Source organism: Lepidochelys kempii, chromosome 8 (genome assembly GCF_965140285.1).
Source record: "Lepidochelys kempii isolate rLepKem1 chromosome 8, rLepKem1.hap1, whole genome shotgun sequence".
NCBI classification, from domain to species: domain Eukaryota; kingdom Metazoa; phylum Chordata; order Testudines; family Cheloniidae; genus Lepidochelys; species Lepidochelys kempii.
The window spans coordinates 105,405,034-105,429,882 of NC_136387.1; the positions used below are offsets into that span (position 1 = coordinate 105,405,034).

A 24,849-nucleotide genomic window follows, 5' to 3' on the forward strand; every position below is an offset into this window, starting at 1 on the left:
AAGAAACAAGAAGAAAGGAACAGACTTGCATAGCACGAAACACTTGTTGGGGGTACTTCTAGTTACACATCAAAGAAGTCTGCACCTTTCTTAGATTCAAACACTGAACTGCATTTCCGGCCTGATAACCTACAGGAGACTTAAGACACGCATGCCCAAGCAGAAGACTTGTTTAGTTTGATGCAGAGGAGAATCTTGGGTCACATTATGTTCTTTTCTTCAGCTGAAATGACCTTATTAGGGAATGAAAACCAATATGCAGGGGTGCATCTTTTCACAATGGAGAAGTGACACCGGGGCCTGCCGAGGATCTGTACTGGGACCAGTGCTGTTCAACATACTGACAAGTGATCTGACAAAGGGGGTGAACTCCGAGGTGGCAAAATTTGAAGACAATACAAAATTACTCAAGACAGTTACGTCGAAAGCTGACTGCAAAGAATTACAAAGCAGTCTCGCTAAACTTGGAGACTGGATAACAAAATGGCAGATGGAATTCAATGTGGTAAGTGCAAAGTAATGCACACTGGAAAACATCCCAAGTATACATCAAAACGGTGTGGCCTAAATTAGCTGTTACCACTCAAGAAAGAGATCATATGTGAATATCCACAAGTCATACTGTATATTTCTCTGAAAACATCCACACAACGTGCAGCGGCAGTGGAAAAAGCTAACTATGTTAGGAACCACTAGGAAAGGGACAGATAAAACAGAAAATACTATAATGCCATTATATAAATCCATGGTACGCCCAAGCCTTGGATACTTTGTGCAGTTCTGATATCCGCATCTCAGAAAAGATATATTGGAATTGAAACAGGCACAGAGAAGGGCAACACAGGTGGGGTAGGAACAGTTTCGATACAAGGAGAGATTAAAGGCTGGACCTGTTAAGTTTAGAAAAGAGGCAGCTAAGGAAGGATACGATAGAGGTCTATAAAATCATTTTCTCTATGCCATTCATGAATAGGGGTGTGTTATTTACCTCTTCACATAACACAAGAGCCAAGGGTCACCCAATGACATGTACAGGCAGCACACACAAAATAGTACTTCACACAACACAGTCAAGCTTGTGGAACTCACTGCTGGGGATATTGTGAAGGCCAACAGTATAATCAGATTTAAAAAATAATTAAGTAAGTTCTCAGAGGATAGGTCCCTCATTGGCTACTAGCCATGAGGTCAGGGATGCCACCCTATGCTCTGGTTGCCCCTAAGCCTCCAACTGCCTGAAATGGGACTGGATGACGGGAGGGTCACTTGACATGCCTGTTCCATTCATTCCCTCTGAAGCACCTGGCACCAGCCACTGTCAGAAGACAGACCATTGGCCTAGATGAACCACTGGCCTGACCCAGTACAAAATTATTTTCCAACGTACAAATGGCTGTTCACCCATGTTCAGGGTCTGGCACCTCAGCTGTGCCATCAACAGCAACCTCCTCTCCACTGGATGGTAGGTGGAGAGAAAGGGAAGTTTGTGCCCAACCATCGAAAGAGACAGACCACTGAAATAGCCTGGCCCTTCTGCTAGAAGGGAGTTAATCTTGCACTGCAATGAGACTCAGGAGGTCAAGAAAAAGACCAACCAGCCACTTGGCAGTGCAGCACCTATTCTAACCAATGGCTAACCTGAAACAGAAACAACTGAAATTGTAGAGTAACTTCTCAACCGCGCAGGAAACCGTAGACGTGGGTTAAACGTACAACTAGTCCAAAGTAAGTCCTGGGTGTGTGGCGTTTGGAGCAACATAGAGCACTCACAGCTGCAGAATATTGACTGAAATAGTTTAGTAACATTTCAAAAGTTACATTCGTGAGTTAATAGCACACGGTACCTGCTACAATAGAAGTTACGGTGTCCAGATAACAGTGATGGGGGGGAGGAGGGGGAGAAAAAAAGATAGCCTGGCTATCGATTCTCATGTCGCAGTGTCTAAACTGTTCCACAAACGTATGTCTGAAAGGAAAACAAGTCAGCAGGTCTCTCTTAAGTAAACCCTATTAGCCAAAGCTCTCTGTACAAAATGTAAAGCAATGTACAGATAGGAACCACTGTCCAAAATGGGAAAGGTTTCCAAATGGAGATTTTCCCAGCACCCAGTAAAAAGACCCATTGGTGCCGTATTGGATTAACGGCTTATTACAGGTTATTAACACCTCCTGTAACGAATCCAGTACAGGAGACAACAGACTAGATAGACCACAAGTCTGCTCCAGTCTAGGAATCCCCATTTACAGCAAACATACCGGTGTATAAGAAACACCCCTTTACATCAGCAATTGAAGTTAACAGATCTAGAACAGGTAGAATTACACCAATGGCCCACATCAGTGGCGTAGACTATGAGCTGCTGCACAAACCAAGCCACTAACAACCTCCCTTCCTCCACACTTGTGTTTGCCCCATTAAGTCACTCCTATACATTTCCTGCTAGGTCTCATCTTAGCACAGGGCTTGCAGGTTCACTGCTTTCCTAGGGTTGAAAGCATGGAGAGCGCAGAAATTCCTGATTATAGCCCCTTTGCTTTCAAGTCTCTGCAGGAGAAAGGAGCTTCACAAGCCCTGCCTCTCTCCACACACAAATAAGCACACTACCCTTTTATAACAAGACTCTGGGGTTTTTATTCGGTCTTTTAGTTGTGTATCGTACATTCATTTGCCTTTCCTGGCCTTGATCTTCCTCAGGTAGAATTCTAGTTCCTTGCCTTCCAGAATATAGCCGTCTGCTCGGCCACACTGTCCAGGTCTGGAGGCGATGCAAGCTGCAATGAGAAGTCAGTCATTAGGTCAGGGAAAAAGAAATGGGAGCTACACTGCTACGGACTCTCACATCAGTGTCCATCCAAACAAGCTGGACTCTTTCTTGCCCTCTACTGTCAACCTTTCTTGGCCTCGTCAAACAAAGGCCAGTAACATGTCTTCAAACAAATCATTATGTTAGTGAGCATCTCCCTGAAAGGACCTGCTCAGGCACAGCTGTGGGGCTATGCAAGACTGAGGGGAAAGGTACGCACTAGTGAAGTCCTCTTCAGATTTCCAATTGTCATCGCTCAAATTCAGTAGCAGAACTGGACAGTGTCCTCATCACCAGAAGACTTCAGAATAGCAGGCCACCCATGCACAACGGCAGATAGGTGAAAGGTGTTACTTGCTAAGCCCAAGAAAGCTGCTCACCGCAGAGAGGATGCACAAGCAGCCTTAAGACTTGTCTTCATTAAAGTGCTACAGCAGCACAGTACTGAAGACACTACTAAGCCAACAGGAGAGCCTCTCCCATCGACTTAGCACTGTCTACCCCGGGAGTTAGGTCAGTGTCCATTTTTCACACCCCTGAGCAACGTAGTTAGACGATACAGGTCTGTAACGCAGACCTGGCCTTAGGCTTTTCACAACACTGGCAAGTCTTACCAGAGAAAGGCCTATAGAGAATGACCACTAGCCAGGGCTGAGCAATTCCAGGAGCTGAACAAATGTGCCAGCTGAGATGTGGGAAATTTTTCCTTCCCACCGGGGCCAAAATTGCTGGACCCTCCAGAATCCAGACACATGAAAGGAAAGCTGTGGCTAAGATCCACTAAAAACATTTTACAACTAGGCTTGGAAGGAGTCAGTTTTTTAAAATCGGTAGATGTCCATTTCACCATATAAGCACAAGCTGATGAAACAAACATTTCCAGCGACAATTACCAACATTTACAGATACTGCTATTTTAGAACTTATCAGTTTGATTTAAAGATATTTCCTTGGCAGATTTTGACATGTGATGCTCACAATTTGTGTTTTAATAGTTCTAAAGCTTTAATTTTTTGAATCTCAACATCTACGGTCATTAAATAATTACTACTGGCTAACACCCCCATAATTTCCTGCAACGGTGAAAAATTTAAAATAGATAAAAATACTTAAAACAAACACAGATAACTGTCGAAATTATAAAAATCAAACTCTGCCAAGCCTACTTACAACAGATGAACTCCCCCGTCACTTTCTATCTGCACCTCTGCATGGCTTTATCAGGCTGACTAATCCAGACAGGATTTTAGAAATACTAAAAAGAATAGTTTCTGCTCTGGCACCTTTTCTTTGTGCCTGTATAGTCCACTGAGTTCTCCCTCCCTGGGGACTCACCAAGCAGCTTTCCCTGCTGGAACTGCTCCTCCAGGATGCTGCTGATCTTGGCGTTTTTCTTCCGCTCGTCATATTTCTTCTGGATCTTCTTTGAACGCTTCTTGTTTAAGATTTCCTCCTCTTCAGGAGTCTGAAACAAAGCCAGAGAAAGGACTGAGAACAGACTGGGTTTAACTGTCCACCTTTTTGTTGGAAGCCTCCCACTGAATTCCCTTTTTCTGCTCAGTGGCATTATCTCTATATTCCTTCCACGTCTGGAAAGGAGCAGAAATAGTTTATGCAGGAAAAGGCATGATTTTAGAGCACAATACTCAATTGTCATGTCAGAAACTCTTTGTATTTCCAGTACCACTTTGGTGAACACTACAGTGCAATAACCCTGGTTACAGTCCTGGCCCAAAACATGCCTGATCATGTATGGAAAACACAAGGCAGGAGAGGAGGCTACTGACAGTGAATGAGTTTCTGGGAAAGCAATTGTCCCCCATCGTCCAGCAATGACTGCTGTTAGTCATTGTCCACGCGCATAGAATAGGCAACCTCTGCTAGCCAAAATCCTTAGATATGAGGCATGAATGCAGCTGCAACACCAACCAGCCTTTGCTGTTAGTTTACAGGGCCAGGGATCAGGCTCCAGAAGGGATGTGCACTACACAGGCATAGGAAACTCTTCCAAAAGGACAAACCGTAGGAAGTCTGAACTACCCTCCTCCCCAAAAATCAACTGAATTTCCCTTCCCGCAACCACACAGACTGGAGTAATGATCTGAATGTGTCTCCAAACAACCAGACAATGTTAACAGGCCAACCTACACCAACTATCCAACAATAAACTGAATAGTCCAAACTTCTGCCCCAAAAAACACATTGCAGGCAGGACCCAAAATCCTACGTAACTGACTAACATGTAGGAATCTTCTCTAGAAGCAGAAGCTTGCTCCCTGCAGTGAGGCCCCAACTTGCCCGCTAGTCTTCTTCAGCATCACAAGTTGTCATCGCTCTCCATTCAGTAGCAGAACTGGACAAAGTTATCATCATCAGAAGACCAAGGAAGCTCTAAGGGGCAGATCCCTCCACTAATCTAACACTGCCAAGTGCAAAAGCCATGGCGATGGCTCCGTGGAACAATGGTTTTAAGGAACCAGCATTCCCTTTGGAACGGCCATGTGGCTCCAAATGAGAACATCTCAAATGGTTAGAGTTGGTCCCGAATGCAATTCTGAAATACTTTGTTCAAAATTGCTAAGAGGCAGAACTGACAGCAGTGACTGGTATTAAGCAAGGCAGGAACACAGTGCAGACTTTGCAATCCCTGCCCAGCAAGCAGACTGGCATGATTCACACAGCATCAAGAACAGATCTCTCAGCCCAGCACATACCAGTTTAGCACCCTTCTTGCGTCCGAGGGGCAAGGCATAGTGGGCTTCATACCACTGTCGGTATGGGGTGCTGTCAATGAGAACAATGCAGTTCTTCACCAGGGTCTTTGTCCGCACCAGCTCATTGTTGGAAGCATTGTAGACCACATCAATGATTCTGGTCTTGCGGGTGCAGCCTTGGAAAACAAGGGAATTCATTAAACCCCAGACAAGCTTTTACAATGGATGTATCATCAAAGCAGACAACACAGCATCTTCAGTGCTCAACCCACACCTCTTTGGAAGTTTATCCTTCAACTACTTGGGGAGTCCTTTCGGTATATCCTTTCCTCTCCCAGTGCAGCCTATATGGGTTCCGGAAAGAGACCTGCAAATGGAAAGCTACACCCGCTCTAAATAAAGCACTAGATAAACTCCAGCATGGTCCTGTGCATCCTCCTCCTCCTCCCCCAGTCTCATTTGTTGAAATCAAACTTCTCATCTGAAAGTTTAGAGACTAACCAATTTATTTGAGCTACAGCTCACTTCATCCGATGCGTACCGTGGAAACTGCAGCAGACTTTATATACACACAGAGAATATGAAACAATACCTCCTCCCACCCCACTGTCCTGCTGGTAATAGCTTATCTAAAGTGATCATCAGGTTGGGCCATTTCCAGCACAAATCCAGGTTCTCTCACCCCCTCACCCCCCTCCCAAAAACCACACACACAAACTCACTATCCTGCTGGTAATAGCTCATCCAAAGTGACCACTCTCCCTACAATGTGCATGATAATCAAGGTGGGCCATTTCCAGCACAAATCCAGGTTTTCTCACACCCCACCCACCCCCATACACACACAAACTCACTCTCCTGCTGGTAATAGCTCATCCAAACTGACCACTCTCCAAGAGCTATTACCAGCAGGAGAGTGAGTTTGTGTGTGTATGGGGGGGGGGGGGGGGGTGTGAGAAAACCTGGATTTGTGCTGGAAATGGCCCACCTTGATTATCATGCACATTGTAGGGAGAGTGGTCACTTTGGATGAGCTATTACCAGCAGGATAGTGAGTTTGTGTGTGTGGTTTTTGGGCGGGGGGGGAGGGGGTGAGAGAACCTGGATTTGTGCAGGAAATGGCCCAACTTGATTATCATGCACATTGTGTAAAGAGTTGTCACTTTGGATGGGCTATCACCAGCAGGAGAGTGAATTTGTGTGGGGGGGGTGGAGGGTGAGAAAACCTGGATTTGTGCTGGAAATGGCCCAACCTGATGATCACTTTAGATAAGCTATTACCAGCAGGACAGTGGGGTGGGAGGAGGTATTGTTTCATATTCTCTGTGTGTATATAAAGTCTGCTGCAGTTTCCACGGTATGCATCCGATGAAGTGAGCTGTAGCTCACGAAAGCTCATGCTCAAATAAATTGGTTAGTCTCTAAGGTGCCACAAGTACTCCTTTTCTTTTTGCGAATACAGACTAACACGGCTGTTACTCTGAAACCTGTCATCTGAAAGTTATTACCACACAAGTTGCATAAAAGACAAGTGCAGAGAGTCAAGGCCCAATCCTGTGAATCCTTCCTACCATGGGTAATCGACCCCATGGAAGTGAATGGGACTCTCCCTGCAGCAAGCACTACACTCTGTTTGCAGGATCAAGACTTTACTACGGAATCTGAGCAGCAAGCTGGGTTTCCCACCCCAAAAGGCCTCTAGAGACCACAGGTCACTCCACAGTGGGGTAAAACACCATTTTATGGTAGTCGTTTTGCTTTAATAAGTTTAGCAGTTGCCATCCCCGGGGACTCAAGTCTTTAATTTGTCCACAGGACAAGCACAGCAGCAATGCTGGCTTTCCCCACTGCTCAGCAGTGCTGGCTCATGCCTGTTGGTTAGGGACTGTCTCTAAAGAAAGGGGGGAAGCTCAGTCTTCACAGCCCATTCAATTTTTGGCCTCCCTGCTGAGACTGCTAACAAGGGATTGTGATTTTCATAATACTTCACTACTAACTGGAGAGAGACCATTTCCCCTCTACCTCATGTCAGACAAACCACCTCTCAGTCATCATTAACCTGCACCAGATTTACTATTTATTATTTGTATTACAGAAGCATCCAAAAGAATAGCCAGGATTGGAATCCCCTGGTCTTAGCATGGCACAAGCAAAAGACACTCCTTGCCTCCAAGAGTACTGATGATGGCAGTAGCAGGATTACATATCCCCATCCTCTCACTTGAATGCCCGACTCCTTTTCAAAACTCTTCCCCACCCTCCAACCCTTTTGTAGGGCATTCTCCTTCAAAACCACCTGTTCCAGCAAACCATTCTCATCAAGGACCCTCATGTTCTCCATTCTCCTGAACTGTTTTGTCTTGCTTTATTTAGATAACAAACACTTGGAGACAGGGAGCACATTCTGCTGAAAGCTGTAAATCTAAACCAATCATTTGACAATCATTTGTTTTTAATGTGAAAACTCCATGACAGCTGCCCCCCTCCTGAAACAAGAGCTTCTGTGAGCAATGCACTCAGTGTAACTATGACGTTCCTATCACTATGAGCTTTACAAAGGCCTCCAAACCTTCTAATAAGCCCACCTAAGGTCAAAGTTATCATCATTATTCACACTGCTCCAGAACCAAACACTGTACAGACAACCACATTGCTGAAGATCAGTATCCAAGCTGTTTGTTTGGATCATTCCTCCAGTCCAGCAGTACCACAGATGGTTAGTATCAGGGGGTAGCTGTGTTAGTCTGTATCCACAAAAACAGCAAGGAGTCTGGTGGCACCTTAAAGATGAACAGATTTATTTGAGCATAAGCTTTCATGGGTAAAAACCCCACTTCTTCAGATGCATGGAGTGGAAAGTCTTGTGAGGTAACTCCCTTCTCTTCATGTGTCAGTCTATGTCTGCATCTGTAATTTTCACTCCATGCATCTGAAGAAGTGGGGTTTTTAAGTCTTTAAGGTGCCACCGGACTCCTTGTTGTTTTCACGGATGGCTGACACAGCGAGAAAAAGACTGAGTTGCTTTCTAGATGCGAGGGGCCCGCATTCTCATCTTTCTACTTACATTCAGAGCCCCAAGAGAAGTTACCAACGTCCAAGCGTAGAGCACGATATTTCTTGTTACCACCACGAACCCTCACTGTGTGAATCCGGCGCGGGCCAATCTGTAACAACAACAAAAACATAGCTGCTAACAATATCCTAGGGGAGAGCAGACCTTGAGTTTCAGGCTGAAAGGCAATATGGTCAGTGTAACTATGACAGATCCTAGCATCGGCAGGCGCAGTAATTGCGACCGAAACGGTCCATAGTACCCACCTAAGGTGAAGTTCTCATCACTCCAATTGCCTCCTAAACCAGTAACACTCTGAACTAATGTAATGCTGAAATCCCAGGGGGGGAGAAGAGAGGGAGGGAGGGAGAGATAGGGAAATGCCACTGCTCAGAAGAACACAGGCAGAAATTAGAGTACTGACTGATAAAGCAGTGCATTTTCACAAGTCCTTATCACTGCAGTATGAAGCCAGAAACTAACACAGCATTTTCTAAGCTGGCCAGGGCAGCACCATCCAGTTATCCCCAACGTCCAAATCCCCCACCTTGGTGTTGGCGGGCGGTCGCCCCAACTCATACTTCCTCTTCTTGTGGTAGGGCTTCCTTTTGCCCCCAGTCTTGCGACGCTTGTGCCAGTTGTCCCTAGAGATACCTGGGTTAAACCAAAGAGCAGCAGGTCAGAGAGGCAGATGAGCCCACCCAAGCGTACAACAGCAACGCTCCGAGTACTCAGCTCTCCAAGGTTCATTTCCACACGGTGCATTCGGTCTAATGCAGCAAGTAGAGAAGCTTCATCACGGATACTCAGAGCCCGCCCCGAAGCGCCCAGCAAAGCCAGCGCATGGCACGAAAGGAAACGGTCCCCTCCCAGACTGGGGCGCTTTGCGATCACGAGCCCTGCACCCCAGCCCGCGCCACAACGCCCGCCCGACGGGCTCACACCCACCTGGGCGCAGGGCGGGTCAGGCTGCGCCCAGGCCTCGTGCCCGCTGCAGGGCCCCCAGCCGGCCGGGCGGGGGGGCAGGCGACGGAGGCTGCCGACCCGCAAGGCCCCCGCAGCCGGAGGAAGGGGGGGGGGAGCTCTGGCGCCGCAGCCCACCCCACCCGCAGGAGGCGGCGGCAGCGGCGGGCCCGCCCCAGCCCGCGCCGCGCGGGACCCCGGCATCCCGCCTCCTCCCGCCCCGCAGCGGCCCCTCGCGCCGCGCCCGGCCCCGCGCCGCCGGCCCCGCGGGCGGATGGCGGCGGATGGCGGCGGGCCCGGAGCCGCGGCCCTACTCACCCATCCCGAGCGGCGCCGGCAGCAAAGAGGGGCCGCAGAGGCTCACGGGGCGGTTTGTGGGGCCGAGATCGCGCGAGACCGCCACGTCATACCGCCGCGCCCGGGAGTGCCGCTGGCCGACGACATCCCACGGCGACCCACGCGCGTGACGCCGGCGCGCTGGCCCGGGGGCTACGTGGGTTCCGGGGCGGGCGGAAGCGGTGGCCGCGGTTACTCCCCCCGCCCCCGTTCTAGGCCCCGGGCAGGCCGCGCTCCCCCGGGCCCTGGGCCCGGACCCCCCCAGGCCCGGGCGGAGGGACCCGCCGAGCCCCCCGGGCCAGGGCCTGACCCTGGGAGGTGGAGCTGCCCCTTGCCCACGGTGCGGGGCGCGGCCCCTTCGGCAGACCCTAGGGCCTGGGAACAGCCCCTTCCCCTGGCAACTGCTGCAGGCACCGTCCCGCCCCAGCTCAGCCTTGGGAACAGCCCCCGGGCCAGGCCCTGCGCCCCGCTAGGCCGTGAGAACAGCCCCATGCCCAGGCATTGCCCCCCAGGCCTGGGTAGCCACCCTGCGAAGTGCCCCAGGAACAGCCCCTGCTCGGGGATGTCGCTGCACCCCCCGGGGAACGCCTGCTGATAGCCTGCCACCCTCCCGCCCCGAGCAAAAGTCTCACGCCCTCGCGGGAGGGCCCCCGACTCCAACAGCAGAAACAGCCGAGGGGGGGTGTGGCCCTAGCTCAGGGAGTGAGGGGTGAGCCTGTGGGGGCACGCTGTCTGGCAGGGTCTGTGTTGCTTTTAAACAAATTGAAGGTGAAATGTTCTTTGTAATCCCCCCTCTTTCCTGATCTAGCACTTCACATGAGAGGCTCATAGGAAAGTGGCTAAGAGGCCTGTGTGACCTGGGTTGTCGAACAGAGTGAAATAGGCTGAAGGAACGGGGCTTGTTTAGTCTGCGGAAGAGAAGAGTGAGGGGGGATTTGATAGCTGCTTTCAACTACCTGAAAGGGGGTTCCAAAGAGGATGGAGCTCGGCTGTTCTCAGTGGTACCAGATGACAGAACGAGGAGTAATGGTCTCAAGTTGCAGTGGAGGAGGATTAGGTTGGATATTAGGAAAAACTTTTTCACTAGAAGGGTTGTGAAACACTGGAATGCGTTACCTAGGGAGGTGGTGGAATCTGCTTCCTTAGAAGTTTTTAAGGCCCGGCTTGACAAAGCCCTGGTTGGGATGATTTAGTTGGGGATTGGTCCTGCTTTGAGCAGGGGGTTGGACTAGATGACCTTCTGAGGTCTCTTCCAACCCTGATATTCTATAATTCTATGCCCTGAAAGGCATGTCCTGGTTTCAGTTTATATGGAGTTGATGTCATATCCGTTTGATGTCAAAAGAAATCACGAATTAAGCATTTGGCCTTTAGTGTGTCCATATACGCTCCTAACTTTTGATTGTCCTGTATTTATTGGGAGAAATGGAGCTGCGATCTTCCAACCCCATTCAAATTCTCTCCAGGCTTGGAAACATGCTCTTTCCTCAACAATTCTAGCTGTAGGTTAGTTACCTAAACTAAGCCCTGGTCTACACTAGGACTTTGGGTCAAATTTAGCAGCGTTAAATCGATGTAAACCTGCACCCGTCCACACAATGAAGCCCTTTATTTTGACTTAAAGGGCTCTTAAAATCAATTTCCTTACTCCACCCCTGACAAGTGGATTAGCGCTTAAATCAGCCTTGCCGGGTCGAAATTGGGGTACTGTAGACACAATTCGACGGTATTGGCCTCCGGGAGCTATCCCAGAGTGCTCCATTGTGACTGCTCTGGACAGCACTCTCAACTCAGATGCATGATTGTTTGCCATTGCTCTGACGCAGGGAGGGGCGACTGACGACACGGTTTACAGGATTGGCTTACAGGGAGCTAAAATCAACAAAGGGGGTGGCTTTACATCAAGGAGTATTTCAGGCAGGACTTCACGGAGGGTTCCAATAAGAAATGGTGCAGCTAAGTTATTGTTCTTAGTGGAACAAGGAGGTTAGTCTGGCCTCTGATTGATATGTGGCTAGATTTACCTCACTGCACCTTCTCTGTGAGTGACTGCAGTGTGACCTAGAGGAATGAGTCCCCTAGACGGGGGGTGGGTTTGCAAATGAGTACAAAACAAATCTGGTCTGTTTCTTGTTCTGATCCACTCCATCTGTCTTTTACATCTTTGGCTGGCAGCAGACAGTGCAGAAGGACTGCATGCCATCCTCATCTCTTGCCTGCCCGGCAGAAGGTGATGCAATAGGACTGCTAGCCATCCGTATCGCCTGCCTGCTTACCATAAGATGGTTCAATAGGACTGACTGCAGGACTAAAGAGAATGACCTGATCAAGTCACTCCAAATTTAGTCCCTGCGCCCATGTCTGCCCAGGTGCTCCTGATCGACCTCACATAGGCAACCAGGAGCACCTCGGACATGACAATGACGGCTACCAGTCCTATTGCACCGCCTGCTGCCACAAGGCAATGGGTTGCTGCTGCTGTGTAGCAATGCTGTACCACGTCTGCCAGCACCCAGGAGACATACGGTGACGGTGAGCTGAGCGGGCTCCAGGCTTGCCGTGGTATGGCGTCTGCACAAACTCAGGAAAAAAGGCGCGAAACAATTGTCTGCCCTTTCTTTCACGGAGGGAGGGAGGGAACGGGGGCCTGATGATATGTAGCCAGAACCACTTGCGACAATGTTTTAGCCCCATCAGGCATTGGGATCTCAACCCAGAATTGTTGGAGACTGCGGGAACTGTGGGATAGCTACCCACAGTGCAACGCTCCGGAAGTCGACTCTAGCCTCGGTCCTGTGGAAGCGCTCCGCCGAGTTAATGCACTTAATGCACTTAGAGCATTTTCTGTGGGGACACACACACTCGAATATATAAAACCGATTTCTAAAAAACCGACTTCTATAAATTCGACCTAATCTCATAGTGTAGACATACCCTATGTGCTTTTGACTGCTCTGTTAATTCGAGCTCAGGCTGCTGACTTCTTTGTTGCTTTTCTGTCCTTTCCTGGACTTTTGGAGCTGGTCTGCTCTCTACTTTACCTTTGTGGGGCTTGGACCAGTTCCTTATTTTGCCCTAAGGAGAGCTGGTTGGTTGATCTGCCTCTTGCCCTGCTTGCAGCTTTTTGTCTGTTCCTCATTCTTGGGCTTTTCCTGCTGTGATGGGAGGATGGTTTGTCAAAAACATCTGTCTCACCTGGTCCCCTCATCCAACGTGCAGGCTCACCCCCTGCCCTGGGTTGCTTTGGCTTTTTCTGTCTGTTCTTTCGTTTGGCAGCAACACTGTCTGTGCTACCGAGACTAGGCTGGCACAACCCCATGGTGGAGGAGGCCCACCACTTCCCCGAATGGCCTTAGCTACCCTGGGGGTTAGGTCAGCGTAGCAATGTCGCCGAGGAGCGGGTTTCCCTTTTACACACCTCTGACGAACGGAGCTGTTTTGACTTAACTGTTCAGCATGCACCAACCCTCAGGCCTCGTCTGCACGAGGAACGTAAGTCGCGCTGCTACATCTGTGCAGGCTGTGGACAGAATCATAGAATCATAGAATATCAGGGTTGGAAGGGACCCCAGAAGGTCATCTAGTCCAACCCCCTGCTCGAAGCAGGACCAATTCCCAGTTAAATCATCCCAGCCAGGGCTTTGTCAAGCCTGACCTTAAAAACCTCTAAGGAAGGAGATTCTACCACCTCTCTAGGTAACGCATTCCAGTGTTTCAGAAGAATTCTTCTGTCTACCTAGCTCCCGCCTTTTGGGGAGGCGGGTGGTCTACGCTAACAAGAAAAACCCTCTCCAGGAGCCTTCTCCAGGAACAGTGGCCTTCCGTTTGGGAAGTTTTTGCTGATTAAAAAAAGAGAAATAGTTTAACTGCATTTCTCTGTGACAAGGTTGACTTTTTATTGCTTCTCTTGTGTCTCCTTAGAGCAGTTGTCGTTGACATAGATTTCAGAAAAGAAAAACCCTCTCCAGGACCTCAGCAGGCCACCAAGCCTGCCTGTTTTGCGGATGGGGGGGAGGGTTACAACAAAAAATGGCAGTCTCACGGCAGCAGAGAACTCTCCCCCTGCCATCAGTAAGGGTTTCCTCACAGCCACTGACCCCACGAGCAGGCAGCAGCTAGCCAAGGAGATATGCCACTGCTCTGCCCCGCCACATTAGCATTTCAGGGAGCATGGCAAAATGGAAGGCAGAACATGGGGGGGCAATCTCCCTGGATACTCAATAACAGACTTAAAAGTGGCCATTCTTCAACAAAAAAAACCTTAAACAACAGATTTCAATGAGAACCTGCAGAACTGGAATTAATTTGCAAACTTGACACCATCAAATTAGGCCTGAATAAAGAATGGGAGTGGCTGGGTCACTACAAAAAATAATTTGCCCTCTGTTGATACTCATACCTTCTTGTCAACTGTTGGGTATGGGCCACATCCACCATGATTGAATCGGCCTCCTTAGCACTGACCCCCCCCCCACTGGCTAAGTCAACTCCCTTCTTTTCATGTGCTCTATATTTATACCTGCCTATTTTTTTCCCCACTCCATGCATCTGATGAAGTGGGTTCTAGCCCACAAAAGCTTATGCCCAAACAAATGTGAGAGTCTCTAAGGTGCCACAAGGACTCCTCGTTGTTTTTATTGTCTTGTGTGAAATTTTAGTTTGTACTGACTTCTCTAGTGCTTTTTATGTAGCCTGCGCCTCGGGCGGTGCGGGTGGGCTCGGGGCTGGTCACTCCTGTTTGCCTGCAGGAAAGGGCCGGTACAAGAGCTGCTAAGCTGCCCTGGGTGAGCTGGGGGGAGATTGGTGAATTTGGGGGGTAGGGAATCCCTGCCTGTTGACCAGGGGCTTCCCTTCCAGCTTCTGAGCGTTGGTCTCGCCGCTCAGGGCAACTGTGTGGCTCCTGTTCTGGGGCTGAGCTTTCCCTTCTCCTGCTCCCAGGCTGGAGCAGCTGCTCCCCTGTGAGCCCATGGCACCCTGCCCAGAGTTCCCAGGCAAGCTCCAGCCAGCCCGCCCTTGTGAGGAAGTTTCACCCACCTTTGGACACCCGCTGCCCCCAGTCTCCAAGAGGTTCACCTGGTGGTCCTCCAAGCAATGCTTGGGGGGATGCAGGGGAGCGAGAGCACCCAGGTGGGGGATGGACCCTTGGACACCCAACTGCCCTCCCAGTCCCCTCTCGCCACACACTGAGGGGACTTGGTGGAGTCACAGTACAAACTCTGCAAGGCAGATGACTTGATTCATGGATACGAGTGTCCGCTTGTGCCTAGTGTAGCAACTCTGTGAAGGCCCAGAGTTACCCCATTTCTCTTTGCAGGTTAATTCGGGATATTCTGATCAGTGTGGCCAAGGTACCTGCAGAGGTGGTTGTAGATGCAATTCTAGTTAAAGGCTGACGTAAAGAAATGACTCGTCTTGCAAAGCAGTTGATAGAAACTTGCAGTCTGTCCTGGTCAGAGGAAACATGCATTTTACATGGCAGTTTCCAAATATGATTTGTTTCTGCCCTAATAATGAGGCTGAAGAGAATGTTTTCTGTAATAGCACATTCTACTCCTCCGGGCAGTTACTTACTGGAAGGACAAAACAGTGTATTCTGAAGCCTGAATGAAGCAGGTCAGCTCAGTGTAAAGTAGCTATTGCCCTCTCGGTCAGTGTTACAATTTACAACCACCTCTGACTATTCCATGAACTCCGCACTCGGCAATGACTTGTCATAGCTGGTGATCACAGTTCTTGCTGCTTTTCAGCCGCTAGTAGCGAAGCTATGCCTGTTCCAAAGTGGGTGGATAGTTTTTGTGGGGAAAAGGTAGCAGGTTCCCTAGCAGCAGCTCCAATCCCCAAATACCAGCTGCATTCAGAGAGGGATTTTCTTTGTCATGTCTAAGCACCGCAGACAATAAAAAACTGGCATTCCCATGCTGCGTTACGCACTAAGAGGTTTTTACTTCGTTGTGTAGAAAGTATAAAGCCAGGTAATAATAAAGCTGGAGAAACACAGCCTTCTTTATGCTATTTTGCTTCACTACACCAAGTAAAATGTAATCCCCAGTAAAAAGCAGCTCAGTGACATTAATGGGCATTTTTGCCCTCGAACATTTGTGAGAAAACTGCTAATTGTCTCCCCAAGGGGTTTCCTTTTGTATATGTAAAGTCCAGGTTATTAAATCCCTTGAGCTGTGATGCCAAACTCTGAAGATGTTTGAGAATCTCTAGTTATTTTATACTAGAAAATGCTGTTAAAATATGCCTAACGATACAGGTTATTATAAATGGCCGTACTCATTACAACTACCATTTGGGCTGCTAAATACACAGACGTTTGTCTATCTCAGCGGTTCTCAAACTGTGGGTCTGGAGCACTGTCCCCTCTAAGCTGTGTGTGTGTGCGTGCACACAGATCCTAAACCCCGTGCACACGGCGAAACACCGCGCACACAAACATTTGCACAGAACATTTTTTTTGCGCACACAGCCTGTCAAAAATTAGAGGGAACACTGGTCGAGACCCCAAAGTGGATCACAAGCCTGTTTTAATGGGGTCACCAGGGCTGTCATTAGACTTGTGGGGGTCCAGGGCTGAAGCCTGAGCCCCACATGCCACTCCTTTTCTGAGCTGAAGCTGGTCCACCATACAAGATATTACCTCCCCAACCTGGTCTCTCTAATATCCCGGATTGCTGGGACTGGACCCAGCTACAACTGCACTCCATGCAAGAATCTGAAGTGTTATTGAAATCAGGTTACAAGAGGCTGAAGTGCCAGACTCCACCAGGGCTGCTGCTTTTTTTGCTGCTCAGCCCTTTCTTAGCTGCTTAGTGGTTTTATATATTCGAGTGTGTGTGTCCCCACAGAAAATGCTCTAAGTGCATTAAATGCATTAATTCAGCGGAGCGCTTCCACAGTACCGAGCCTAGAGTGACTTCCGGAGCGTTGCACTGTGGGTAGCTATCCCACAGTTCCCGCAGTCTCCGCTGCCCATTGGAATTCTGGGTTGAGATCCCAATGCCTGATGGGGCTAAAACATTGTTGCAAGTGGTTCTGGCTACATATCATCAGGCCGCCCGTTCCCTCCCTCCGTGAAAGCAAGGGCAGACAATCGTTTCGCGCCTTTTTTCCTGAGTTACCCGTGCAGACGCCATACCACGGCAAGCCTGGAGCCCGCTCAGCTCACCGTATGTCTCCTGGGTGCTGGCAGACGTGGTACAGCATTGCTACACAGCAGCAGCAACCCATTGCCTTGTGGCAGCAAACGGTGCAATAGGACTGGTAGCCGTCATCGTCATGTCCGAGGTGCTCCTGGCTGCCTATGTGAGGTTGATCAGGAGCACCTGGGCAGACATGGGCGCAGGGACTAAATTTGGAGTGACTTGATCAGGTCATTCTCTTTAGTCCTGCAGTCAGTCCTATTGAACCATCTTATGGTGAGCAGGCAGGCAATACGGATGGCTAGCAGTCCTATTGCATCACCTTCTGCCGGGCAGGCAAGAGATGAGGATGGCTAGCAGTCCTATTGTACCATCTTCTGCCGAGCAGCCCTGAGATGTGGATGGCATGCAGTCCTTCTGCACTGTCTGCTGCCAGCCAAAGATGTAAAAGACAGATGGAGTGGATCAGAACAAGAAACAGACCAGATTTGTTTTGTACTCATTTGCAAACCCACCCCCCGTCTAGGGGACTCATTCCTCTAGGTCACACTGCAGTCACTCACAGAGAAGGTGCAGCGAGGTAAATCCAGCCACATATCAATCAGAGGCCAGACTAACCTCCTTGTTCCACTAAGAACAATAACTTAGCTGCACCATTTCTTATTGGAACCCTCCCTGAAGTCCTGCCTGAAATACTCCTTGATGTAAAGCCACCCGCTTTGTTGATTTTAGCTCCCTGTAAGCCAATCCTGTAAGGCGTGTTGTCAGTCGCCCCTCCCTGCGTCAGAGCAATGGCAAACAATCATGCATCTGAGTTGAGAGTGCTGTCCAGAGCAGTCACAATGGAGCACTCTGGGATAGCTCCCGGAGACCAATACCATCGAATTGTGTCCAAAGTACCCCAAATTCGACCGGGCAAGGCCGATTTAAGCACTAATCCACTTGTCAGGGATGGAGTAAGGAAATTGATTTTAAGAGCCCTTTAAGTCAAAAAATAAAGGGCTTCATCATGTGGCCGGGTACAGGTTTACATCGATTTAACGCTACTAAATTTGACACAAAGTCCTAGTGTTGTAAGCCAGAGTCTGTTTTCTTATTTGAACAAACACCCGTTGGAATCACGAAAGGACCAAAAATACTTCCAAACACTGAAAATAACATAGAAAAAAACTGAAAACAGCAAAGAAGAAAAAATCAGAATAATTTACAAAAAAACTAAAACAACTGAGAACAATCCACTAAATTTTTTCTTCTTTTGACCGAGTGCCAGGGGAGAGCGCGAACGCAGTCCCCCACTACCACAAATTATGCAGTCGAGTTTCCCGCATTTGGGGAAATCGCAGGGGTCAGCACACCCGCAGTGCAATGGATGAGCCTCGCCCTGGGAAAACCACCTTCCTGATCATGGTGTCTCCCCTGCCAGGTAAGTATGACTTGGGCAGCCCCGGCCGCCGCCCGCCCTCGCTCGCCCCGCACTCTCAACCCACGGTGGGGCCCGCCGCGACACGCCCGCCGGCCCCGCCCGCGCCGGCCCCCGCTGCCGCGACCTGCCCCGCGTGTCCCCGCGGCCCCAGCCTTCTCCCCGCCGAGCCCCGCCTGCCGAATTCGGGCCCCGCTCGGCAGCCGGCTCCCCTCCCACAAGGCTCTGCTCGCACACACATCTGCATACGGGCTGCCGCGGCCCCGCCCCTCCCGCTGCCCAGCCCCGGCTCGCCCGCGCTCAGAGCCCCGCGGCCGGCCCCGCCCCCCCCAGGCGCCCGGGCCCAAGGGCCGCCCGGTCCCGGCCGGGGCCTCTGCGGGGCCTGCTCCCCCGGCGGCCGCGTCTCGTGCTGCAGCCAGCCCGGCTCGGAAGAGGCGGGGCCGACAGAGCTGCCCCCGGCTTCAGCAGCGCTCCCGTGTCCGGCCTGCCCGAGAGCCGGAGCCGGTCCCGTCCCCGGGATCCCGGAGCGCCGCGAGCAGCTCGTGCCGCGGACCCGCTTCTGCCGGGGGACGAGGGACGCCGCCTCCCGCGTCTCTCCCCCCACCAGGAGTCGGAGCCGCCCCGAGCGGCCCCCGGCCCTGCAGAAGGGCGGGGGCGGCCTCCGCGCCAGACCCGGGAAGGCCCCTCGGTCCCTCCCCGGCCCGCCCAGGGAGGCTGAGCGCGCAGGCGGCGGCGCGGGGGGAAGCTGGTCCCGGGTCTCGGGGGGCTGCAGCTCAGCGAGCCCCCGGGCCCCGGGCAGCGACTCGGCAGCAGAGACGGAGCAAGCGGCGGGCCCCCGGCAGGGCCCACCCCGGCTGGCGAGAGACGCTCCGGGGCGAGCCCGGCTCCTGCGGCCTCGCGAGGCGCCTGCCCTGGCTCCGGGTTCGAGCCTCCGAACCCAGCGGGGCGCCACGTGGCCTCGGGCTTCCCCGCCCGGCTCCGGGGTCCTCCGTGCGCCTGCGCGCCAGCGGGAGTGTCTGGGGAGACCGGCCGTCGGCAGCGCCACCTCCGGCCGGCAGGGGCAACCCCGAGAAAAGCCTCGTTTGAGCGGCGAGGCGGGCCGGCGAGTCTGATTTGCATACCCACAGTGCATTGCGCTCAGTGAAGCCCCAGTCCCTGGTGAAGGGGATGGTTCTGCTCGCAGCGTGCCCGGTTCCGACGATCAAGCTCGGGATTGAAGCGGGCTCAGTTCACTTTCCTGTAAAGGCGAGCGGTGTAGCGGGCTGTGAGCGTAGTCACCGTGAGGTGAGGAGAGAAGGCGGTTTCCCCGGCAGCGCCTCTGCCGGCGTTTGTCATACTCTGGTTTCTCTTCAGATCGTATAAATCTTTCGCCTTTTACTAAAGATTTCCGTGGAGAGGAACATTTATGAGTTTCTACCCAATTTTTTGAGGCTTCATTTCGGTGAAGCTGCCTCTTCTTGTGAAAAGCAGAGCAAGTGTTGCGGAGCGATTGGTGTTTAGAGGAGCGCTTTGTTGAGGGCTGGGGGGTGGTACTGTGTGATTGTTTCGCAGTTGTAAGTTCCCGGCCGCACGTTGAGGAGCTGGGGAGGCCTGTTGGTTTGCTAAGATTGCTGTTAGACACAGCGTGATAGTTCTGGGGGGTCCTTGCGCGAAACAGACGAGGGTTTTGTTGGCAAGTAGCTGTTGGAACTGCTGCTCTGGCAAGTTCTATGTCTTTTCTCATTGCAGTTGGTGAATGTGCTGACGCTTTTAAGCTTCCGGGAGCACTGCTGGGAAGTTAAGAGGTTTTTTTCTTTGCTAACACTGCTGTTAGATACGCTGTACGATATTTTTTTAGCTCCTGCTTGCTTGCCCAGACAATGTTTGTAAGGTGTTCTTTTATTAAACGTTTTTCTGACGTTTTTCATCAAGTGTTGTCTATTCTTTCCTGCGTCCCTTCATTTTCAGACTCAGGACATTAACCAGTCCCCAGATGTGGTTCTTTTTCTGCACACTCTCTACCTTGATCTGCAGATTTTGTATGTTAATATTTCATGATAACAAAGAGAGCACTCGTAGTAGTGAGTATGGTTGTTCTAAAGGATGTAACCCAGAGAAGTCGCTTGCAACTACTGCTATTTTCCCACACTGTTTTCTATATTTGTGATTGCCCCGGCAGCACCTCTGCAGAGTATCTTGGATACTCTGGTTTCTCTTCAGCTCTTATAAATCTTTCGCCTTTTACTAAAGATTTCCGTGGAGAGGAACATTTATGAGTTTCTACCCAATTTTTTGAGGCTTCATTTCGGTGAGGCTGTTCCCTATTGTTGTGTAGAAAGCAGAATTGTGGTTGGACTTTGCTACTTGAACGTCTCTTGATGGCTAAAGCTCCTATTGTAAAAAGAAAACCAGTGCTTTAAAAAATACTGTTTACAACATCTTTAGAGCTCGATGTGTTAGTGAGATGTTTTTCCAGCAGGGGCCTAGTGGGTGATCTGCATTCACCTCGCTGTTTGGTTTCATATGTTTTTGGTATGAGTGATTTCCTAAGACAAGGTTTGCATAATGTAGAAAATAAATTTCAGATATACACTATTTTCAAGTTTAATTTTTTCATGCATGATTTGATTCCCAAACAAAAGAATTAGAATAACTCATCCCCATGTTTTCTGTGTTAATATTTAATGGCACAAAAAAGATATTTATATTGGCCTATCTGGGAGACAGGCCAGTCCTTGCCTACAGACAGCCCCCCAACCTGAAGCGAATATTCACCAGCAACCACATACCACACAACAGAACCACTAACCCAGGAACCTATCCTTGCAACAAAGCCCATTGCCAACCGTGCCCACATATCTATTCAGGGGACACCATCACAGAGCCGAATAACATCAGCCACGCTATCAGAGGCTCATTCACCTGCACATCTACCAATGTGATCTATGCCATCATGTGCCAGCAATGCCCCTCTGCCATGTACATTGGTCAAACTGGACAGTCTCTACATAAAAGAATAAATGGACACAAATTGGATGTCAAGAATTATAACATTCATAAACCAGTCGGAGAACACTTCAATCTCTCTGGTCACGCGATTACAGACATTAAAGTTACTATATTACAACAAAAAGAAAAGGAGTACTTGTGGCACCTTAGAGACTAACCGATTTATTTGAGCATGAGCTTTCGTGAGCTACAGCTCACTTCATCAGATGTTTACCGTGGAAACTGCAGCAGACTTTATATACACACAGAAATCATGAAACAATACCTCCTCCCACCCCACTGTCCTGCTGGTAATAGCTTATCTAAAGTGATCAACAGGTGGGCCATTTCCAGCACAAATCCAGGTTTTCTCACCCTCCACCCCCCCCCACAAATTTACTCTCCTGTTGGTGCTAGCCCATCCAAAGTGACAACTCTTTACATAATCAAGTCGGGCTATTTCCTGCATAGATCAAGGTTTTCTCACATCCCCCCCACCCCCATACACACACAAACTCACTCTCCTGCTGGTAATAGCTCATCTAAACTGACCATTCTCCAGGTTTAAATCCAAGTTAAACCAGAACATCTGGGGGGGGGGGTAGGAAAAAACAAGAGGAAACAGGCTACCTTGCATAATGACTTAGCCACTCCCAGTCTCTATTTAAGCCTAAATTAATAGTATCCAATTTGCAAATGAATTCCAATTCAGCAGTTTCTCGCTGGAGTCTGGATTTGAAGTTTTTTTGTTTTAAGATAGCGACCTTCATGTCTGTGATTGCGTGACCAGAGAGATTGAAGTGTTCTCCGACTGGTTTATGAATGTTATAATTCTTGACATCTGATTTGTGTCCATTTATTCTTTTACGTAGAGACTGTCCAGTTTGACCAATGTACATGGCAGAGGGGCATTGCTGGCACATGATGGCATAGATCACATTGGTGGATGTGCAGGTGAACGAGCCTCTGATAGTGTGGCTGATGTTATTAGGCCCTGTGATGGTGTCCCCTGAATAGATATGTGGGCACAATTGGCAACGGGCTTTGTTGCAAGGATAAGTTCCTGGGTTAGTGGTTCTGTTGTGTGGTATGTGGTTGTTGGTGAGTATTTGCTTCAGGTTGCGGGGCTGTGAGTTGTCACTTTGGATGGGCTAGCACCAACAGGAGAGTAAATTTGTGGGGGGGGGTGGAGGGTGAGAAAACCTGGATTTGTGCTGGAAATGGCCCACCTGTTGATCACTTTAGATAAGCTATTACCAGCAGGACAGTGGGGTGGGAGGAGGTATTGTTTCATGATTTCTGTGTGTATATAAAGTCTGCTGCAGTTTCCACGGTAAACATCTGATGAAGTGAGCTGTAGCTCACGAAAGCTCATGCTCAAATAAATTGGTTAGTCTCTAAGGTGCCACAAGTACTCCTTTTCTTTTTGCGAATACAGACTAACACGGCTGTTCCTCTGAAACCTATATTACAACAGAAAACCTTCAAATCCAGACTCCAGCGAGAGATTGCTGAATTGGAATTCATTTGCAAATTGGATACAATTAACTTAGGTTACCTTGCATAATGACTTAGCCACTCCCAGTCTCTATTCAAGCCTATTTCCCCTTGTTTTCCTAACTCCTCCACCCCTCCCTTCCTCAGACGTTCTTGTTAAACCCTGGATTTGTGCTGGAAATGTCCACCTTGGTTATCATACACATTGTAAGGAGAGTGATCACTTTAGAGTCTATAGGGAACTATTACTGTGCTTCGTTTGACAATAAACCTGGCTCGGGTGCCTTCATACCTTACTAGAGTCTGTGGGTTTTGGGGGGTCTCTCGGGGTCTGCTGTGTTAGCTCTCTGCCCAGAGCTGGGGCAGTACACAGAGGGAATACGCACACAGCCGACTGTTATCATCACCCAACACGAGCAGAGCGCCACACCGGTAGCTACCGACAACAGTTTTTGTTCACCTGTATTTTAGATCATTTTAACATTCGCTTGAATAAAAATTTTAAATTTGTTCTTATCCCTTTAATAACTGATACGTCCTCCTTCTGAGGACTATATATGAAACTGACTTTTGGAATAGGGAGATGGAATAGCAGCTTGCTCCATCCACTGCACACATCGCCCTGTTATTGCAGTACTGAACCCACAGGAACGGTGGACCTCCCTACGGGAGAATATCATAGTCGAAGAGCAGCGAAGAAATGCGTCGTTGTCTGTGTTAACATTTGGTTTGAATTAAGAGTAAGGTTTTGAGTAATTTGTAACTCTTTGGTTAGTTATTAGTAACATCTTATTATTAGGCCTCTGAGTTGAAAGGCTGCTCTTGCAGATTTTCCTTCGTCATTGTTTGTCGGTCAGTTAAAGAGCTGCTTTCTTAGGCTATTCTGTGTAGGTTCATAAACCACTCTCCTTAGTATTCCTTCCACAAGTGATTGCATGATTTGGAGCCTTCTTTCCCCCATCTCCCCACCGGAGAAATTTTCCATCTTTTTCCCGCTGGGAAAACACCACTGTTTTAACTTAGGAAACAGTCTCTGTAAATGTTTTGCCCAGACGAGGGATACTTCATAGGAACAGAAGAGGAGAAAGGCTGTGCATAGCGTTTAAGGCCAGAAGGAACCATCTTATCACCTCAGAGGGACTGAGGGGCACCAATGCTCGAGGATCTGCAATGGCAAGGAATTGATTGGATGCGATTGACTGTATGTTTGAGATAGTTCTCTGGGAAGGAGCAGAAAAGAGCATTGGTAATGATCAGTGATCTCTCTCTCCTGCCATCCTTCTCCACCCTCTGACAAACAGAGGCTAGGGACACCGTTCCTTACCCATCCTGACTAATAGCCATTAATGGACTTAGCCTCCATGAATTTATCCAGTTCTCTTTTAAACCCTGTTATAGTCCTAGCCTTCACAATCTCCTCAGGCAAGGAGTTCCACAGGTTGACTGTGTGAAGAACTTCCTTTAAACCTGCTGCCCATTAATTTCATTTGGTTGTCCCTAGTTCTTATATTATGGGAACAAGTAAATAACTTTTCCTTATTCATTTTCTCCACACCACTCATGATTTTATTGACCTCTATCATATCCCCCCTTAGTCTCCTCTTTTCCAAGCTGAAAAGTCCTAGCCTCTTTAATCTCTCCTCATATGGGACTTGTTCCAACCCCCTAATCATTTTAGTTGCCCTTTTCTGAACCTTTTCTAATGCCAGTATATCTTTTGTGAGATGAGGGGATCACATCTGTATGCAGTATTCAAGATGTGGGCGTATGATAGATTTATATAAGGGCAATATGATATTCTCCATCTTATTCTCTATCCCTTTTGTAATGGGGCTGAGGTACAGTATAGCGCTTGTGTGACGAAGTGCGACTGTTCTTAATGTTTCCTCTGAATACTGTGCAGGGGTCTGGACACAGAGGATGGCCGACACCCTGTTTCCTGGCCAGTGAT

General features: G+C 49.4%; 1 protein-coding gene and 9 non-coding genes across 10 annotated transcripts; 3 read left to right on the plus strand and 7 right to left on the minus strand.

Annotated features, from left to right (window-relative positions):
- Nucleotides 1-1,482: 1,482 nt before the first annotated feature.
- Nucleotides 1,483-1,614, minus strand: LOC140916648 (small nucleolar RNA SNORA35). The gene has a single exon (XR_012160566.1). It is a non-coding gene; the product is annotated as a small nucleolar RNA SNORA35 (small nucleolar RNA).
- Nucleotides 1,615-2,607: 993 nt separating this feature from the next.
- On the minus strand, nt 2,608-9,955 carry RPS8 (ribosomal protein S8). Its single transcript, XM_073357923.2, has 6 exons — nt 9,852-9,955; nt 9,118-9,224; nt 8,583-8,682; nt 5,519-5,694; nt 4,140-4,269; nt 2,608-2,772 (listed from the first exon to the last, which is right to left on the minus strand). The coding sequence occupies exons 1-6, from the start codon at nt 9,853-9,855 to the stop codon at nt 2,663-2,665; spliced, it is 627 nt and encodes a 208-aa protein (XP_073214024.1). The 5' UTR covers nt 9,856-9,955; the 3' UTR covers nt 2,608-2,662.
- Nucleotides 3,034-3,104, minus strand: LOC140916688 (small nucleolar RNA SNORD38). Its single transcript, XR_012160602.1, has one exon. It is a non-coding gene; the product is annotated as a small nucleolar RNA SNORD38 (small nucleolar RNA).
- Nucleotides 5,111-5,183, minus strand: LOC140916687 (small nucleolar RNA SNORD38). The gene has a single exon (XR_012160601.1). It is a non-coding gene; the product is annotated as a small nucleolar RNA SNORD38 (small nucleolar RNA).
- On the minus strand, nt 8,759-8,864 carry LOC140916689 (small nucleolar RNA SNORD46). The gene has a single exon (XR_012160603.1). It is a non-coding gene; the product is annotated as a small nucleolar RNA SNORD46 (small nucleolar RNA).
- Nucleotides 9,295-9,379, minus strand: LOC140916686 (small nucleolar RNA SNORD55/SNORD39). Its single transcript, XR_012160600.1, has one exon. It is a non-coding gene; the product is annotated as a small nucleolar RNA SNORD55/SNORD39 (small nucleolar RNA).
- Nucleotides 9,956-18,281: 8,326 nt separating the features above from the next.
- On the minus strand, nt 18,282-18,445 carry LOC140916650 (U1 spliceosomal RNA). The gene has a single exon (XR_012160568.1). It is a non-coding gene; the product is annotated as a U1 spliceosomal RNA (small nuclear RNA).
- Nucleotides 18,446-19,767: 1,322 nt separating this feature from the next.
- Nucleotides 19,768-19,883, plus strand: LOC140916669 (U5 spliceosomal RNA). Its single transcript, XR_012160586.2, has one exon. It is a non-coding gene; the product is annotated as a U5 spliceosomal RNA (small nuclear RNA).
- A 730-nt stretch (nt 19,884-20,613) lies between these two features.
- On the plus strand, nt 20,614-20,729 carry LOC140916670 (U5 spliceosomal RNA). Its single transcript, XR_012160587.1, has one exon. It is a non-coding gene; the product is annotated as a U5 spliceosomal RNA (small nuclear RNA).
- A 2,640-nt stretch (nt 20,730-23,369) lies between these two features.
- Nucleotides 23,370-23,562, plus strand: LOC140916664 (U2 spliceosomal RNA). The gene has a single exon (XR_012160581.1). It is a non-coding gene; the product is annotated as a U2 spliceosomal RNA (small nuclear RNA).
- The last annotated feature ends 1,287 nt before the right edge of the window (nt 23,563-24,849 follow it).

Bases quoted from the DNA above. Each gene is read 5' to 3' on its own strand.
- RPS8 (XM_073357923.2), bottom strand. The intron at 5,695-8,582 runs GTAAGTAGAAAG...TTGTTTTCCAAG, and splicing joins CTTCTCTTGGGGCTCTGAAT to GCTGCACCCGCAAGACCAGA. The intron at 4,270-5,518 runs GTATGTGCTGGG...GCTTTGTTTCAG, and splicing joins GCAAGAAGGGTGCTAAACTG to ACTCCTGAAGAGGAGGAAAT.